General features: G+C 37.2%; 1 protein-coding gene across 1 annotated transcript; it reads right to left on the bottom strand.

Annotated features, from left to right (window-relative positions):
* LOC109832595 (RINT1-like protein MAG2) lies at positions 7294 to 15394 on the bottom strand. The gene is made up of 4 exons (XM_020399962.1): positions 14939 to 15394; positions 14767 to 14859; positions 9482 to 9585; positions 7294 to 9390 (listed from the first exon to the last, which is right to left on the bottom strand). Exons 1-4 carry the CDS (start codon positions 15228 to 15230, stop codon positions 7555 to 7557), a joined length of 2325 nt encoding a protein of 774 aa, XP_020255551.1. The 5' UTR covers positions 15231 to 15394; the 3' UTR covers positions 7294 to 7554.

The raw sequence follows: 20420 nt of genomic DNA, 5'->3' as shown, positions 1-20420 counted from the left end.
AGAGAGAGAGAGAGAGGCAATTACAAAACAATTTCTTATTTGTATGACAAAACCACAACACTGCACCGCACACGCAGAGGTAGGGGTATCAATATGAAGTCCTTCGCTCTGGCAATCTCATTGACATGACCATTTGCTGAAGGGTAAATTTCACAAACTCCCCTGAACTTTGGGAGTGTTACATATAACCATCCTGAACACGATTCATCTCTAGGGGTGGCGGCTGGGCCAGATTGGCCCATACACTCGCATTGATTCAACCCAATTTAGGTCGGGTTTGACACTACCCATTAAAAACTGGGTCAGGTTTGACCCAACACATTCTTTTGATGGCTTGAATTAGAGTTCAAGAGTGAAACCTAGGTCCGCAATCCAATCCACCTTCGAATTTTTTTCACTGGAGTCCACTACATGTAATCTGCAAATAAAAAATAAGAGAAAAAAAATTCAAATTTTAGGAAAGGGGCACCTTGCTAGTAAATGAAAATTGACAAAAATTTTGGATCCCCCCCCCCCCCCCCAATCCAATTTACTTATTTTCATATTACAGTTTTTCCTTTTTTTTGTGGGGTGGGGGTGGGGGGAGAGGAGGGTGGCCGGTCTAGAGAGAAAAGGGTAAATTTCAGAAGTTCAGAGGGGTTATATAAAATTAACCCTTTCTTAAACTTACATCAGTTGAGTTATCCCTTGATCCTACAATGTTAATTATATTTATGTTTCTTTACTTTGTTTTAGTGTTTCCTTAATCTCAACCATTACAATGTTTTTAATTAATGTTTTCCCTCTATAGGAAACAAGCGCAGTGTTTGTGAGTGAACTGTCATGTCGTATATCTAAACAAACTGAATAAATTTATCTGCAAGCGGGCATAAGTCACATTAATGCTATCTAATTATAGGGAAGCAGTTCATAAAGACAAAAAAAAAGGCAATTTAAAAGCATCCCACTGCTTAATATATATATACTTTGTCTTACATCACAATTTAATTAAGCCTTGTTGCTAATTAGCACAAAAAGAAGACATTTAGCTTACTAATTATTATATCACAGGAATCATTGTTGAATTATTGTGTCAAACACGTGATCATTTCTTAATTTGTTTATTGTGTAATTTTAATAATGATAGGTGCTCATTCAATGTATCAAGATTTTGCACGCACCAGACTTTGATTGCTACACCATAGTTTTTATTTGTACTCGTATTTGTGAACTGTTGCAGCTGCTCTCAACGAATCTGCACAAGCTACAAAACTCCATGTCCTTTTCATCAATTAGGACGGGTTTAATTGTTAAATAGTCAGACTTTCGGGGGAGAGATTTGTAATTGATTCTGTACATTGTCTTATTAATTTATTCCAATCGGAACTTGATGTAGTATGCTGGCTAATTAAGTATGAACATTATGTCTCGCACTGAGGATCCCATACATATATAGATCAATCTTATCAAAAAAGAAAACATAAGTTGATTTACCCATATTTTAGTTATTCCTATCTAATTGGCATAAGGGTTTTTTTGGTAAATGAAAAATTTTTATTCATCAACCATATATGAAATTGTATACACCTCAAGAATACTCAGCTTATTCGTTGCTGAGAGCTCAAATTGAACCAGATACACACCTCAAAAAAGAGAAAAACCTGTCAACCCATTTAGGGGGGCTTGTTGAAGAAGATTGTAGAGGCTTCAAACTTTATGACATTAATTTATCAAGTGGTCCGCGCTACTAAACTTCTGCGCAAAAATTCTTGCATTCCTCTCTCTCTCCATATGCAGTAAATTGAAGCTGTCAAAACTAATCTTTTAAGCTTGACCTGTAGAGCAATTGGCATAAGGGTTGAGTTCATATATATATATATATATATATATAATATATATATATATATTGTGGTGTTTATCTCACATAACCCCTGAATTTTGAAGTGCCTCACAATACCCCTTGAACTTCGAGCTTTTTCTTACCTAAACCCTCATTCATATAATTTGCAAATAACTAATATATTTTTTTTGAGATAAAAAAAGGTAAGCTTTTTCATTTATCATTTTGTAGGCAATAAGACCCCCCCCCCCCCCCCCCAACCTAAATTCTGGTTTTTTTCTCCTCTCAACATTTATGTTATTTGCAAATTACATGTAGAGAATCTAATGGAAAAAAGTTCAAAGTTCATGGAAGAGATTTGTGGGACTAGGGATAATAAATAAATAAATTTAGGGGTTTTATTTTAAATTGACCTTTGGCATAACTTTTGCCATGTTCAAAAAGATGAGTCTTATGATATAGTTTTTAATGTTGGAAGGGGAAATAGGGGCATCCATCTATACTATATTTTCTCAAAAAATAGTTTTATATTATATACTAAAATAATAATCTTGCTAATTCATATAATTTTGAAAGTGGTTACATGTTTAAATTGAAATTTTAGTATTTGCATTCAAGTTCGTGCTTATAAAATTGATGTTCGATCCGCTTACTTAGTCATGTTAAAAAAAGTATAGGGCTTTTTTATTAAAAACATGTCATCTTGTAGAACCGTTTTTTATTTTCATTTCATACGCAAATCATCTTTAAAGTGGGCTTTTGTTCCAATCAACCGCATCTCAATTATAATTTTCAATGAAGCCTAAAATTACCCTTCAAAATCACATTCAAGACATGTGACTCACTTTATTAGTGTTTAGGTCTAATTAGGATGCAAGTGACATATTTTAAACGTGCATTTTTAAGGTTATTTTCGGTTTTTTAATGAAGATTTGGCTAGGATGTGGTTGATTGTAACAAAAACTAACTTTAAAGATGATTCACGTATAAATTAAAAATCTAAATTGATTTCTGTAAGATGACACTACTTAATTTTAAGGTAGTTTGTGGGATAAAACCCCAAAAGTATAACCCGGTGCAGGAATGGGGTTTTGATACAGTTGAAGGGACTAAAGACAAAATTGGCCTATTTGCCCTGGCAGGCCACACATCCAAAGATATCTAAACGATATCTATGCAATTGTCTTTATAATGAAACCAACATGGATAGGGTTTATGAACACCACAATAACTTCCAAATAATAAATCTGAGATCAGTTTGGGAGTTGAGACCACCAGAATAAGTCTGCCATATCGTCATGGCAACATGAGCCTAAAAAAAATTCATAGTTAGTTTCACATAAGCCCTTAACCTTTTTTTTTCTCACATAACATCTCCCATGAAAAAAAAAACCAAAAAAAAAAAAAAAAACCCACCCTCTTCCAAGACAATAATTTGCAAATAACAAAAATGTTCTTCAGAGAAAATTCTAAACTTTGGCATTTGGCATTTATAGGCAATACGCATCCCCTTTCATAAATTTTGGATTTTTTTTTTCTATTAAGGAAACTTTAGATATTTGTAAATTAGATGTAGAGGGTCTGGTGAGAAAAGTTAATTTGGAGTTCAGGGGGTTTGATGAGACATTTCAAAGATCAAGAGGGGTATATGAGATAAACAAAGTTCAAGGGGATTATGTGCGACACCCTCCAATGTCCAAAGTTTAGTGGGGTTGAGAAATTAACCCCAAGAAATAAAAAATAAAAAAATAAATCTTGCACTGATTATAAGATCTTGTGGTCCTCATGTATGTATCCTCAGCCAGCCTTTGTTGGCGAATGTATCAACCAACAGACCACAGACTACATAAGCTTTGATTTCTCAAAAAGACAGTCCACAACCTCATATTAATTCTCTGGTGTGAAGAAAGGGTTAAAAAGGAGAATTTACCTTTTGACCCACTTGTCTTCGATAGATATATATATCACGACTTTAATCACGGTAATCTATTTTTAAAATGAATGAATGTGATTTTATTTTGGTAAAAGTTAGAAATTAATGCGATGCACGACTACATGTGGATTGGTAAATTTAGGAATGAAATTGCATCCATTTATTAACGAATAGATGGTTAGCTGTTAGGATTGTGTTTTTGATTCTTTGTATAACTTCATGAGAATTAGATAATGTTAGAGATATATCATGATTAGGAGATTTTATCATGATTAGGAGTTTGAATCCTATTCTAATTAGGAAGTTAGGCTAGAGATATGATTTTGGTTTTCCTATATATATTCTTCTATTGTTAGGAAGTTATGCTAGAGATATGATTTTGGTTTTCCTATATATATATTCTTCTATTGTTGGAGGAAAAAAACTAAGGAGATGAGAGAGAGCCAATATTCTTGTGAACTAATGTTAGCAGAGGGCGTAGCCTGATTCAAGAATATTGTGCGAGAGGCGATGGTAATTCATAGTCTTTGTCAGTGTAAAAGATTACATCATTGGAAGAGGGTTTTGCAGTCTTTGTCCGTTCAAAAGATTGTAAGGAGTGAGTTTTAGGGATAATATGAGAGTTGATTATGTATGTGAGGTTGAGAGATCGAGAGACGGGGGTTGAGTGGTTCATCTTGTATACATAGTGGATTTCTCGTATTGTTGCCGGTGTGACGCTATTTAATTACTTCACCCGCACGTTGTTCCCCTCCCCGCTTCAAATACCGCTAATTATAAAGCCCGTGAAGGATGGGATGGCGACTGTGGCACGAGCTGTCGGTCACGCGATTCTTACCCCGGCCCCAACACGAGAGCGTGTAGGACAGCGCGCGTGGGGCCGAGACAGTTGATGACGGCGGAGGGCGACACCGCGGGCCGGGACGGAGGTCATGTGACCGTGTCGGCCCGCGATCATCCTTTTCGAGGGCGGGCTCCTCCATGTTGGTCCTCGGCGGCGACGAGGGTGTCAGGCAGGCGGCGTTGCCGCTGTCGGGATTCTGAATCCTGGCGTGCTCCTCGCCTCCCACTTGTGACTCGCGCATGAGGTAATTTCAATTCGGGTTCGGACCCGAAATTAATTTTGGTCGGACCCGAATTCGCGACCCCGAGAAGCTCGAGTTTTTATGTATTATATAAGGGGGGTTGGTCGTGACAAATTGAGGTCAAAGCGGGATAATCGTTCCAATTGAACAATTTCATCCCTCTGGGATATTTTTGAGTGGGTAAAGTGGGACGAGTTGAGATAATGAGATAATTTGACAATTCACGTGGGACAATTGGTTTGGTATATTATTTACATTAGTTTACTTTATACTAAAATATAATGTGTTATATTATAATTATCAATTAATTGTAACTATGTTCAATGCTATTAGTTAATATAGTGTATTACATTATAATAGTATTATATATTATATAATAGTTGATATAATATATGGACAATATATTTATTAAAATATTTTATTAATATAATATTTAATTTAATATAAAAATAACCACTATAATATGTTTATTTTATTCAATATAATATTATTTAAAATATTATATCATTATTAAAATATACAATCAGTGGTGGGTGGAGTGGTGAGGGTGATAATACTATACCTCTATGAACTATAGCAATGGGATACTATAAGGGACATGCGTCTCCTTTGATTTAAATATACATCATTTATAAATCAATTATAAGATATTCTATTAATATGTTCAATATTATTAATTAATATATTATATTATATTAATTTTATAAATAAAATTTTGGGGGTTTTATCTTTTATACCCCGACTTATTTAAAGAGCTATACTTTAGAACAGAGAGCTATACTTCCACAAAAAGGTACAACGTTTTAGCATAAAAAGCTATACTTTTCCAAAAACTGGAAAATTGAGAGTGGACCTCTTGCCGACATTGTGGTGATTTAGTTAGAGTTTTATTTCCAATTTCTTTAATAATTGGTTGATACAATTGTCATTCTTAGAGCAAAGTGTAGCACTTTATAATCATTAATTTTTTAATTAATAAAAATGGATGACCATATACACAATTGTTTGTTCAATCTTTTATAACTTTTAGTTGCACTCTCATTTATATAATGTCTGAGCAAAGTACAGCGCTTTACGCAAAAGCATAATACCTTATTTCAAAAGTTTAACTCTTTATAAAATTGTATAACTCTTTATAACAGAAGTATAGCTCATTATAGATTAAGTATAGCTCGTTATGAGTTCTATATCATTCGCATACTCCATCGGCGATGGACGACTTGTTATATAATCTTTTCAAGAAAAATACAAATCGACCAAAAATATTTTTAAAGCATTTAATCAAAACATGTGGTATGCATCAAATAAATTCTATTTAATACACATAATCCTATAAAATATTACAAATCAACTAAAAATCTGTTTGAAGCATTTAATTAAACACATACTATACATCAAACTTTGTCCATAAATTTTCGCATTCCAAGCCTTAAATCCAAAGTCTAATTCAATCCAACATAAAAATAATCTCGTGACTGCAGGCAAATGTGGTGGAGCTAATCCTTAAGCAAGGACCTTGTTGAACGGTTGATGTCGAGAAGGAGGATGGGAGCGAGTTGGTCGGAGCAATCAGCAGTCGAGGATGAGCTTGAATTGTTTGAGCTTGTTGGCCAAGGAGTGGAGGGACAACCGGTGAACTTGATGTCGCGAGCGAGCTCCATTGTGAAGCCTTTTGTGGAGGAAGTGGAGGAGTGGTAGGAGTAAGAACATAGAGCTCAATCAGGAGGAGGAAATGGATTCAAATGGAAAGTTGAAGAGCTATGGAGGAGCCCAGTGATTAATAGGGTGGTGAAAGTTTATTTGAAAGGGAGCAAAGAGTAGAAGAGAGAGTGAAGGAGATGGTAACATGGGGATATTGAGTTTTGAATATGTATATAATGTATAATTATACATATTATGAAGACTTAGGTTTAAAAATAGGTGATCTTTGCATTTTTGAGTTTAAGCGGCATTTTATAAGTCCATTGGTTTAAAAATAAGTTGAAGTAAAACTTTGGGGTAAAAGACAGAAACCCCTAAAATTTTATATAATATCACACTTTAATATATAGTAGATTATTACTATTTTTAGTGTAGTAATAAAATATTATTTAATATTATAAGTACCACAATATTGACTACAATTTTGGGCCTTTGAACGGCCAATATTTTGAGCCCCGCGCCAAACTTCTGAAACGGATTTGTCATCATACGCCACCGAATGTTCAGTGAGAACGGCATAACTTGACTCACGTAGACAAATTTTTTGAAGTATCGAATGTCTAATATATTCAAATTACCTTCAGCTGGTAAAATATGAAGAAAAAGAGCCGTGCGAATTTATTTACCATTTCTAAATAAATAACAATCAAGTTTATATTGATAAAAATAAAGTCACTTGGCCATAGGCAAGAGACCCGTAGTCCCGCCACAGTTTCATGGTAAACTTTCTTTGCTCTAGGAGCCAAACTGCGGAAAGCTTGCACACTGAATTAGTTATATATATATTAACTTGAAGATTATTGCATCCTTGGGTCTTGAAGGAATGAATTAAACTTGCATAAAAAAAAGGAAAAAAAAAAGAAAAAGAAAAAATTGTCTGTAAGCTATAAACCCATGTACAACAATCTAACCGCAGAAGAAGAAGTAGAAAATTACCTCAACAAAAACATAATTGGCAGTCCCCTGCACATCGCTGCATGAACAATTTCCATGAATCGCTTAGCTTCTAAGCTCTACTATCCCATGAAAACCCTATTCTTCGCTATCTTCTCAGCTTCTCCTAAACTCAAATGCCTTATCCCCTTCTCCCTCAACCATCTCTCCTTCCCCTTCCTCATCTCCTCCTTCACCTCCCTCTCCTCCATCTTCAACACCCTCAAACCATCGCTCAGCCTCGGAAAAAACCTCTCCGGCCTCAAGCACCACTTGCTGAAAACCCCAAATAAAACCTCTACATCCCCACCAAATCTCTCCACGCCTCCATCGTAAAACCTCCCGCCGCCCATCAAAACACCACCAAAAACAAGCCCATCAACTCCTCCAGCTACATTCCTCCACAATGTGATGAACTCCATCTCATTCAAATTCTCCTCCAGCTTTGAAATCTTTCCTTGAAGATAGTCTAAAACTCCAACAAAGGTTTTCGACACGGCCCAGCCTCCTTCGGCCTTCTCCTGCCACTGCTTCTTGTTCCTGAAGTAGTCTCTGCACTGTGCTTCAAAGCCTCTCAAAACCACTGTTGACACCTTCTCAATCCATTCTGTTCGAAACACTCTCAACCCTTCAATCTCCTCGTCAAATATAGACTTGCCTTCTTCCTCCATCTCGAGGAAGAACACATCCTCCAACCATTCTGATAGTATGGACTCAGAGTACCTGACTGCATTGATGGGGTTTGAGACCTTGATCAAGGCATCATCATCTGCTAAAGCAGTGAGGCCCTCTGCTTCCTGACATCGACGTAGAAGGAAATCAAGAAATTCCCGTATTAGTGGAGTTCCAGCGAGTCTGATGAAGCTCGCCCTCAATAAAATGCTTGGAAGAGGCCTAGACCGGTCAACAATGGTAGAGAGACATTGGAAGAGAACGCCAGAGATCACGGGAGATTTGTAGTCTTCTGAGCCAGTCATCAGTATTGTTCCTTGAAGCCTTGTGCTCCAACTTTTCTCTATCTGAAGTGAAGATTTTAATTTGTCTAGCATCTCCATTCTCTCGACCTCTGCCCATATATCGAGCCAATCTGGGCGATCACAAAAGACTGATAGAACAGAGACTCTCTGTAGATTCTCATCTTCCTTTAGTGATAATAACAACCCAGAATTTGAAATCAAGGTCAATGTTCTCTTATCAAATGATATCATCTGATCAACGAGATGAAGAAAGGAAGCCCTGCTATCATCTTGAAGGAGATCAACATATTTAGGGAAGATCTCTTTGGCTAAATATGTGCAAAGTGAAGTCACCATTGCTGAAATCCACTCCTCTCGGCAACTGTAACCCACAAGTCTGGCCTTGTCAACAAGAGGTTGCAACACTTCATCCATTGAGTCGATGAAATCCCTTGTGGTTTTGTAGACAAGAGCAAATATAAGCTCGGGCTTCCCGGCCCACTTCAAGAAGTGGCGTTGGGATGCTAAAGAGATTGGGGTCACAAGCTCTTCGATTACCCAAAGAGGTTGGCGGAAAGCAGCCATAGCTAGATTCTGGCCTTCAAGCTGCCTGGTTTTTCTGCGACTCTGTAACTCCTGAAGACGGCAAAGGGAGAGGAAACTCTCAAAGTACTTGCTCTTCAAGTCCCCATCCATTGTGAACAGAGGATTTGAGATTTTGGCTTGTTTACTCCCAGTGTTTGTGGTAGAAAAGCTAGAACCAGAGAGGGAAGGAGGCCAACCAAGTGAAGAAAGAAGCAAGCGGTGGTCTGAGATTGCTTGGGGTCGCAGGACAGCTAGGGCTCGATCAACCCTGTGATCAACAGCTGAAACAAGCTGAGACCATTGAGGCCGGGTTTTGGAAACAGATGTTAAGATATCTTCAATTTCCTTGAGAGAGTTGATGGCAATGAGCCTAGATTCCTAAATAAATAAAACGTTCATAAGGATGACAATTTACAGTTGTTTTGACTTTTGAGAGATACTATATTCAATATGTTTGGATAGAACAGACCTCTGAAACAACTGAATTAGTAGGAGATCTGAGTTTAGTGGTCACTGAAGAAGAGACTGCATCTTCTACATCACCAATCAAGCTGTCAAGTTTCAATGCTGTCTCTGTGAAAAGAGAACTTAAGCCAAGTCATATTTTCATGCGTAGCAAATTAGAAACACAGCCTTGTCAAATAAATAGCAATTTACAGACGAGTATTAAAGTTATCAAGTTTGAGCAAAGAAAGAGGTCATAGTGTTCGAAGAGAAAAATCAGATTAAACATAGTCTAGGTAGGTCAAAATGATGCAGATTAACATATAAGTTAAATAAAGATAAATCAATTGAAAAGGGTAAACCTTTTATCTACGATCGAAATGGTTTTCTCGCTATTATACACATCTACAAGTGCTGCATATTTGTCAAAAATGAACAAAAATATCTCGATAGAACAGTGGAATGTAAGTGGTATAGTCTTAGATTTCATGGCCTTATGGTTTTGGCAAGTTCCAATGACCTGTAAATGGCCTTAATGGGTGCTAAAGTGGGCCCTCTTATTCACATAATAATTCAGTAGGAATTTGGCACCAGCGTAAAGGATTGGGGTTGGATTGACAGCTATTAAGGCTTCAATCATGATAATGCATTGATGCCTTACAAATCGAAACAGTAAGTCACACTATAATTGATACGAGTTGCCGTGCGAGCACCCTTTGGTCGCGGAATTACCAAAAGGTGGGTTGAGAAGAGGATGACCAAAGCACAAGAATAATTCAGTATAAGGCGAAGGAAAATACCTTCTCTAGATTATGAAGAACAAAGATTACAATCTCTCCCTCACAATCTCGCTAGAATTGAGAACAACCCCTCAACTCTCTCTCTAAACCCTAATATAATTATTAGAATTTCTCTTCCCTTAAGTCTGATTGTTTAGAACCCTAAAACAATCCTATTTATAGATGTGCAAACGTGGATGGCAAACTTGTAAATAAACAAGCCCAAAAGAATCAGGAATCCCTGTCAAAACAGAATCCAAAACGAAACAGGAAACCCAGAAATCGCGATCCGGTCGACCGCCGGGCTTGGTCCGGTCGACCGGCCAGAGAGTTTTCTCAAACCATGCACCGTGCAGGTTTTCCAGTCGACCGGCATGCGTGCTGCGGTCGACCGGACAGAGAACTGTCAGTCTTCCCTGTTCTTTTTGCGTTTTGCTTCTTCCGACTTCTTTCGCCGTTTCCTTTAGCTCCATCCACGCTCCTATTCTCAAGATACCATGAGAATCTCCTATCCTCAAGCTCCCATGAGGATCGCTAAGCTCCCGAGGCAGGGAAGAAGATACACCCGTATCATGGGAGAACAATGATAATCAAACAAGTATATAAATGTAAAGCTAGAGTTTGAGTTTAGAAAACTTCTCAATTGATAACAAGAGATGGAGGGAAGATAGTTGGAAGCTCAAACTTCAATAGATAATCTCCTCAAGCTCTTGTGGAATTGATTCACAAAACCAACTTTACACCATCCTTAGTGAAGGTGTACTTCTGAGCCCGCCTCTCGTAGATCGCATATCTATCCCATAAGTACGGATTGCCCAGTATAATCTGACAAACATCCAATGGAACTACGTCGCATGTGACCTCGTCAATATACGACTCATGGAGCGCAAATCTTATAGTGCATTGATCATCTACACATAGCTTCTCCTCCTTCTGAATCCACCCCAATGGATAGGGCTTCAGATGCTTGACCGTCTTCAGACCCAGCTTCTGAACCAAGGCTTCGGATATCAAATTCTTCTCACTGCCCGGATCAACTATGGCATCAACCAAACTGATCTTCACTTGCAACTTAAGAACAAAGAGCTGCTCTCTCGGGTCGTCGTCCTCTTTCGTGGCCTGTTTCCCCGTCATAAGATTAAGACTGCTATTAGGCTCTGTCAACCCCGGGACTTCTTTCGGACCTTGAGCTATCATGTATGCCTTTTTCTCCTCCTTCTTCTTCAACCCTCTTGGTTTGATATGAGGATACTTCTCCCAGCACCGATCAGCTTCGTGTCCTGTCTTCTCACAGTGACTACAAATCAGCCCTGTTTTCCCTGGATCACCCTTCTTCTTCTCCTCCTTAAACTGAGAACCACTAGACTCGCCTCCAACTTGCTTTGCATCCCCCTTTGCTTCGTTGCTCTTCTTTTGCTTGCCCTCAATGGCAATGGCCTTCACGCTCGCATCTGCAATAGTCTCGACCGTGAATAACCTCATCTCCTTTCGGATGTAATCGCTCAATCCCGCCATATACTTCATAAACACGGAATATTCCTCTGTCGCAATGTTAAGAACCATTGTACTAAATGTTAGGTTGAAGATGGAACCTCCTGTCCATCAGTAGACGCGACGTACCACATCGTGGTTTGGAGAAGGGAAGCGAGAGCCACGTTCAGCATTTGGAATGCAAGAACTATGTTTGAGGACGGGAACACAAGTGTCGCATTTTGTTTGAGCAACGCAGGCCTAGGGTCTGTGTTTTTTTGGTGAAACACTCCCTTAGCAGTTGCATTCTAAATGAGTAACACGTCCCTCAGGGTTGCGTTCTGATTGAATAATGCGCTCCTGAGAGTTACATTTTGATTGGATAATATGCTCCTAAGAGTTGTGTTTTGGAGAATCAACGCTTTCGTGAGGTCTGTGTTTTGATTGAACAGTGTGCCACTGAGGGCTGCGTTCAACTTGGCTTTCATGGAGCTCATGCTTGGGCTCGTGCATGTGAGGCACGCGTTTTGAAGAAATACTGATACAAGTCGTCGTGCGAGCACTCTTTGGTCGCGGAATTACCAAAAGGTGGGTTGAGAAGAGGATGACCAAAACACAAGAATAATTCAGTATAAGGCGAAGGAAAATACCTTCTCTAGATTATGAAGAACAAAAGATTACAATCTCTCCCTCACAATCTCACTAGAATCGAGAACAACCTCTCAACTCTCTCTCTAAACCCTAATACAATTATTAGAATTTCTCTTCCCTTAGGTCTGATTGTTTAGAACCCTAAAACAATCCTATTTATAGATGTGCAAACGTGGATGGCAAACTTGTAAATAAACAAGCCCAAAAGAATCAGGAATCCCTGTCAAAACAGAATCCAAAACGAAACAGGAAACCCAGAAATCGCGATCCGGTCGACCGCCGGGCTTGGTCCGGTCGACCGGCCAGAGAATTTTCTCAAACCCTGCAGCGTGCAGGTTTTCCGGTCGACCGGCATGCGTGCTGCGGTCGACCGGACAGAGAACTGTCAGTCTTCCCTGTTCTTTTTGCGTTTTGCTTCTTCCGACTTCTTTCGCCGTTTCCTTTAGCTCCATCCACGCTCCTATTCTCAAGATACCATGAGAATCTCCTATCCTCAAGCTCCCATGAGGATCGCTAAGCTCCCGAGGCAGGGAAGAAGATACACCCGTATCAATAATAGTAACACTTTCAATAGAAAAAGGATTGAGATTGGGTTGACAGCTGCTACAGCTTCGATCATGATGACGCATTGATGCCCTTTCAAATTGCAACAGCAAGCCACAATGTAGTACTTTCAACCATTATAAGACTTACTTTCTTGTGAAATTAGTTGAACAAATACACATGTAAGACATAACAATGAACAAACCTTGACAATAACTTGAAATAGAACCTGGATCAACAAAATGAAAGACTGAAGTCTAACAAAACTGACGTCTACATTATGATCCGCAGAAACATATCTCGAAAGAGAGGCTTAGAAGTTTGCCATATAAGAAAGGCTTTCTAGAAAGATGGGCAAAAGAGAGGCCGGCCATATAATCTTAGAAGGCTAAGCTCTAGGCAGGAGCTTGTAATTTAAGCTCATGAAATCAAGTGATGGCTCTCTGAAATTCCATTGCTAGAAAAAGGCCTACATGAAGCAGAAGTTTTGCCACAAGGAATCAATCTCTAACTAAAAATTAGAAACAAAAGGGCCCAGTTGGAAGTTAAAACTTCGCCCACTCCGTTGTTGTGACAGCTTAGTTAACACTTTGAACATACACAGTTCTCTGGTGATAATCTCACTGTTAAACAGTCAGCTTGTAGTGTCAACTCAAGTTGATCATTTAAGATTAAACAAAAGGGATTTCCCCAATGGGTGCCCTTGGGCACCCGATAATGTGGATTAAATTCCACATATATCGAATTATTCCCAATATTATAATTTAAATACAATCAACGATTCGCTCTTTTCCTCATGTTTCCTCCCCCTTTCCTAATATTATAATTTAAAATACAACCAATGCTTTAAATTTCATCGTACGTACTAAAATAGATTATTCTTCATATTTACTTTATGTATTTGAATCTCACTTTTAACTCTGATACCCTTGAGTATTCTTTTGCAAAAAAATACCCCCAACTTTACCTAAGTTTTAACTTTGATACCCCAAAATTCAACAAAATTTAACTCCAGTACCTTTAACTTCTAACAAAATTTTAACTCTGATACCTCAACTTTAAAAAAAATTGTCAAAAATTTAAGTTTAGGCATCAAAGTTAATATTTTGTTGAACTTCGGGTGTCAATTTAAAATTTTATTGAACTTCGGGATATTTTTGGGCAAAAGAAACATCAGGGGTATCAAAATTAAATTTTGTTGAGCTTTGGGGTATTTATTGGGGAAAAACAAACTTTGCGGTACCAAATTAAAAAACGAGTCAAATTATGGAGTATTGAAGTGTAAATAACCCAGTCAATTATAGTAAACTGTGAAGAGTAGAGAGAGAAGCCATATTGGAAGAGAGAGAAACAGCAATGACATTAAGCCATATTAATATAAACGTTGAGCATGATTCCCTATTTGTGACTTGGTGAAAATGGAGTGGAACAGAGGGATTAGGAAATAGATGGAAGTTTATCCATGTGTCCGAGTGAATGCATTGCAACCAAGACAAGTTATGAGCATGCTGGTTTAGTAAATCAGGATTACACAAGGAATCCCGTTGGGGGGCACGAGACAGACCTTAGGATTAGGGCAGTGCGGCGTATATCAATATATTAGTCCACATTGAGAGAAGATCTAGGACATCACCAGCTTAAAAATCTATGCTGGGCATTCATTGCAATTTTCTCTTTACTGTGTGATGTTCATAACCTCAGCGCAATCAATAGTGAACTAAAAATCTAAAAATATTCTTAAATAATTGACTAAGACTGTGATATGATCACTAAAACTTCCTACATTTCAAGCTCAGGTAGAAGGAAACCTAAAATAAATTGGACAAGGTTCAATTCTGAGTAAAGAAGAAGAAAAAAAGTCACTCACCAGCATAAGCTCTCACTGTCTCAACCCTGGCCACCTCCTTCGCAAGCGCCGGCAGCTCCTCCCCCAATATCTGCTCGCTTCTCCCAAATCCATCTACATCACCAAAATTCCACCAAAAACTTAATCCCAAAAAAAAATAGAGTTAATTTCCCAACCAAAAGCCTAAATTTACCTGAACTGTGCCTCGAAACGCTCAATCTAAGATCTCGCAGTCCCGATTTCACCCCTCCGAGAGCGGAAGAGACCTGATCCGAGTGGGCGGCGTAGGAGGCGACGGAATCGGACAGCCGGCGGCCGAGATCCGAGAGAGACGCCTCAAGATTCGTGCAGCTGGATCTGAGATCGGATTCGAGGTGGACGGATCTCGGCAGGTCGTCTATGGCCTCGAAGGAGCTCGAGAGGAAGCGCCGGAGCGCGGGAGAGAGGTCAGAGGAGCGGGGCAGCGTAATGGCAGCCCCTTCCATGGGTTTCGGCGCTCACTTCATCGACCGCTGTTTCTAGGATTAGGGTTAGGGTTCGGTTTGGCTTCAAGAGATCGGACTTCGCAGGGGAGGAGAAGGAGAGCCGTACCGGTACGCTCCGTGAACAATACGTTTTGGATCAATGTGAAACGACCCGGCCCGTTCAATGTTTTAATCGGCTGGCCTTACGATTCAGTACTTTAATTTGGCCTGGACTTGCTTCAATTTAAACACTATGGGCCTTGATTAATTAGGGACAAGCTAATGTCAACAAAACTTATATATATTATATAACTTCTTTTAGAATTTATTTTCGTTTTAATAGTATTTTTGATAGGCTCAGGATTTCAGTGTTCGCTTGTCTAGTGGACAGTTCCATTAATTACACAGTAAAAAAGAAAACTGCAATGAGGCCCCAGCATATGGATATTTGAGTTGGTGGTGTTCTGATGCAAGATCCTATATCAGCAATATGGCATCAGTGGTTTGCATGTATACTGTATTGATGATTGCACTGATACAATATTCTCATTTTTTACTACATCAATTTTTATGGTATTGAAATTGCATATTGATCATGTTGATTTACAATTGCTAGTTCAATATATTTTAGGATTTGTTTTCTTGCTACTTGATTTTCTCATCATATTTAGTTTTACTCTAGGCCACGACGAGGGGCTTTACATAGTAAAACGTACGGTACATAGAAAGAGTATCTTCCTCCTCTCCTCTACACCGAGCCCTGCTCCGCACTTTTCTTTTCTCTCGTAATAACAGAAGTGAGGCCCGCGAGCACTAGATCTGATCTCCTCCGTGGCCCAGCCCATGAATACAGCGGACGGCTAGATGCTCCTTTACGTAAAATTGAACGGTTGGATTTCCAATCTAGAGGTGACACTCTATGCAAACGTTCATATAGAGGCGTCTCAGCTTCAGACACTGCCACCGCAGCGTACGGTTATCTGAAAACGTGAGAGGATCCACTCGTACGCTGACTAGATAAGGGAAGGAGTTAACGTGAAACATGCATTTTCTAATTTCTCATGATTCCTTTGTTTCTCTAATTTTTTTTGCGTTTACCTTTTTTTTTTTGTAATATTATTGAAGGATAGAGGCTACTTTCAAGTTTTCCCCAGCATTGTTACCCATATAGTGACTTAATTGGGCGCTAAATTCATATATAACTTACTGCAATTTCAATGGTAAATGGTAGCTCTAAATTTTATAGCTACCGTATGCAACTGACACTTGTATAAAATTGGAAGTAAAGCGATCAAAACACCTCCAAATAACCTGTTGATCATAATATTTAACGTTTCTCAGTATTCCCCCCCCCCCACCCCCGCGCCCCCCCCCCCCCCCCCCTCCTTATTAACCATCCTAATTTATGCTCAGATTCACGTAGATTTCATTCTTAATTATCTGCGTTTCAAAAACCACCCTTAATCTCCCATTGGGGTATTCAACTTTGCGTGCCCAAAGAGTCAACAAAATTGATTAGATCTAAATGCAATGTCGGTATAAAACTATTTAAACATTTTTTTTTTTGGGGATGCGAGTTGGCACGACAAAGTACCATTCGGGTCCCTATGCTGAAGAAACGCCGGGTTTGGAACCTATCTCAACAGGATATATTGGGGGGGGCGGGGGGCGAGTTGCTCCAGACGGGTAGCTTTTAAGATGGTGAGGAATGGAAAATCGGAGCCCAATGGGTGAAATTTTCACCTCCGGTTTTTCTCTCCATGTGGGTCCCGCAACAGTAGATCAACAATTGCATCAAGTCATGTGTCATGCCTTGATTGGTTGGGTTTTTTTGTTTTACTCCTAACTTTTAAATGATATTTTGGGAGATAAATACTAAGAATTAATTTATAATTTTTATATCAATAATTTTTATTTTTTCACCTCTATAAATAGAGATTAGTCTTGTGTAATTTGGAGACAAAAAAAAATCTGAGTTTTCAACACCTTATTCTCCTTCTCTTTGCTTTTGCTTCTATATTCTTTAAACTTTTTCAAATGGATCCTTCACAAAATTATCTTAATTTCTCCTACAACTTTCCTAACCAGCCTCAAAATACCAACCCTCAAAATCCAAATATGCAAGCCCCGGAAATTACTCAAAATTAAATTAATAATATATATTATCAAAAATTAAATTAATAATATATATTATTTATGTAAATATTAAAAAATTATAATTATAAATAAATGAGTTATATTAGTAATAATAATATTAGTAGTAGTAATATATATGAAATAAGAAAAAGAAATGAATAAATAAGGTGGGGTATATATGTTGGAGTGATGGGGTTATAGTGGGTCCCAAATAAAGTAAAAATCTTTTGAAAAAACTCCTGCTGTAGAGATGATAGAAAATGGAGATTGTTGAATTATGTGGAGGGGGGATAAAGTGATGTGGCAGGAGAGAGAAGGTTAAAATTTCGACTCCTGATGGAGATAGTCTTATGGCGTTCGAGAAATTAAGGAAGGTAACGTCTGAACTACGTACGGATGCGAGCAAACGATTCAAGAACGGTCAGATTTTATATAGTACAACAGATCACGAAAGAAACATGATAAACTATGGAACTGGTCAAGTACCAAGATTTCAGTTTCTTATGCTATGCGTATCATATGTCCCTGCTATTTCTATTTCGTGCAATAACAAGAAAATCGACAAATTTTGAAAACCAACTTATTTTCAAACTTATTTTAATTAAATGATCTTAAATGATCATTTAATGAGAAATCTAAAAAATATATGCTAGCTAGAAACTGAAAGATTTTTAACTTTAGAAAAAATATTTTTTAAGTTTTAAAAATTGCAAAAACACCCCAAAATTTAAAAATTATAGAAAAACACCTTAAAAATGTTAAACCAATAAACACACTAAAAATCTACAAATAACACAAACAACCCTCGAATATTTATAAAATTTACAATAAACACTCTAAACTTTTTATAAATTACAAAATAAAACCCTCGTTATTGTAAAAATTATAAAAATCCTAATAATTTCCAACCTAACAGCATTGATAATATAGAAATTACAAATATCCCCTACATAATTCATAATTTATAGAAAACACCCTTAAAGTTTTAAAAATTATAAACAAACCCTTAAAATTCAAAATTTATAAAAAACACATTGAGAATTTCAAACTCATTAGTAAATTGAAAGCATATGAATTATAAATAGTCTATAAACAATTACAATTTGTAAAAAAGGCCTTTAAGTCCCCTAAAATTCATAATTTACAAAAAACCATGAGAATTTCTAACTTATAGACACTAAAATAAATATGCAAAATTACTAACAACTCCCAAGAAATTAAAATTTTGTAAAAAGTATCATACACCCTTTAAAAGAATAGGTATAGTAAAACCATTCCATGATCAATATTATCCTTAACTTTTTTGAAAAGAACATAATTAAATAAAAATCTATTAATTTTAAATTTTACAAAAAAACCTTAAAATTTAGTACGTTGCAAATTACCCCTCCAAAGTTTGAAATTTTTTAATGATTCTTTATAACTCCTTGATTTCAATGTAATGTTTAATAGTTCTGTGTATTTATAAATTATAAAATTTTAGGGTGTTTTTTTATAATTTTTAAAACTTTTGAAGGTATTTATTTTGTAGTTTTCTAAAATTTTATTGTGTTTTCAGTGTAATGCATAGATACGTCAATTAATGATAATATTGAAGAGTAAGTCGTTCTTAAAATTATTAGGCCATAGTTAAGGAATTTGGATCCTCTCCACTACAAAAAAGTAGTGGAGAGACCACTACTTTTAATCTCAAACATTGATTATTTAGTAGGCGGTTATGATACAATCTAAATCTAACATTTACCATACCCCCGTGTATTGCACTCATTCCTAATTTGCACTAAAAGAAAAAATCATAACCATCAACTAGATAATCAATGGCTGTGATTATGTAGTGGTCCCTCCACTATTTTTTTTATAGTGGAGAGGATCTGAATCCATAGTTAAGTGTTCACATCACTATTCCTAGACAGTATAGTTTATATATGCAAAAAAATTCAGACAATCTATATAGTAGTTAAATAAATTTTGACTTTAATATACTATTTTTATACATTATATTTAATGTGAACCTACCATATAATTTTGACTGTGATCATCATGATTTTAATATATTTGATTGATTGACTATATATGTATATAGACAATAGATTATTTTACTTTCTCGCATGAGCTAATATTTGATGCTTAATAATTTAAATTATTACTTTTAAATTTAATATAAAGATGAGCTCTAATAACATTTATTTATTTACCTATAGAATAATACAATCTCTATTCCTATTTTTTTCTTGAGATTTATTCCATAATTACGCGTATCAAATTAGTAACTAAAATAATAATTATGTATGCTTGAATTAGGATGATTGTAATCGGTCACTCACTATGAAATTTTCATGAAGATATATACCTTACTTTCTATAGCTATTTACACTGCTCATGTATATTTTATAAATTAGTTGTTAATTTGACATATTAAATTACTATTTATTTAATCTTCTTTCTTTGACTTTTGGACTGTGCAATCATTATTGTTATGGTATTCACTCGCCCAAGATACAATATTTACAAAATAATGCAATAAGAGCCCGAGTCAACTCTCAAGAGTTCTAGGCATTCGACTCTTCAGTCGAATTTAAATCCATTGGTACCTTATCAAGAATAAACCCAAGGCACAATCATAGAATCCTCGGCTCCGCCGACTCATCAAGCCGACACTCTGATGTCGATATGAAAGGCGATATGAGTCGACACAAGAGATCATGACCTTCCAGACGAGTCGACATCTTTACATCGACTTGAAAGACCGATCTTAGCTAGGGCAAGATGACATTCCAACCAGTCGAACAGGCCAACACTCCTGAGTCGACGCGAAAGGCAATGTCGGTCGACCCTATCATCGAAGACAACCCAACTTAGAGCACTTGATCACTCACTAGGCATTTCTCAGAAACGACTGGAAGGATATTCTCTGCTGTCGACTAAATTGAGAAATTGGCCACAGCCTCAAGCCTCTCCCCTAAAGCATATGTCAACATCTCAGTCCACCTCGGACAAGCCTTATCCAGACTTAGACGTGATAGGTCTTTATGACTTGTTAGCTCAAATCACTTCCTAGAAAATACGAAGACACCA

Source organism: Asparagus officinalis, chromosome 3 (genome assembly GCF_001876935.1).
Source record: "Asparagus officinalis chromosome 3, Aspof.V1, whole genome shotgun sequence".
Lineage (NCBI taxonomy): Eukaryota > Viridiplantae > Streptophyta > Magnoliopsida > Asparagales > Asparagaceae > Asparagus > Asparagus officinalis.
Note: the sequence above shows the minus strand (reverse complement) of the source record. Positions and strands in the feature narration are given on the sequence as shown.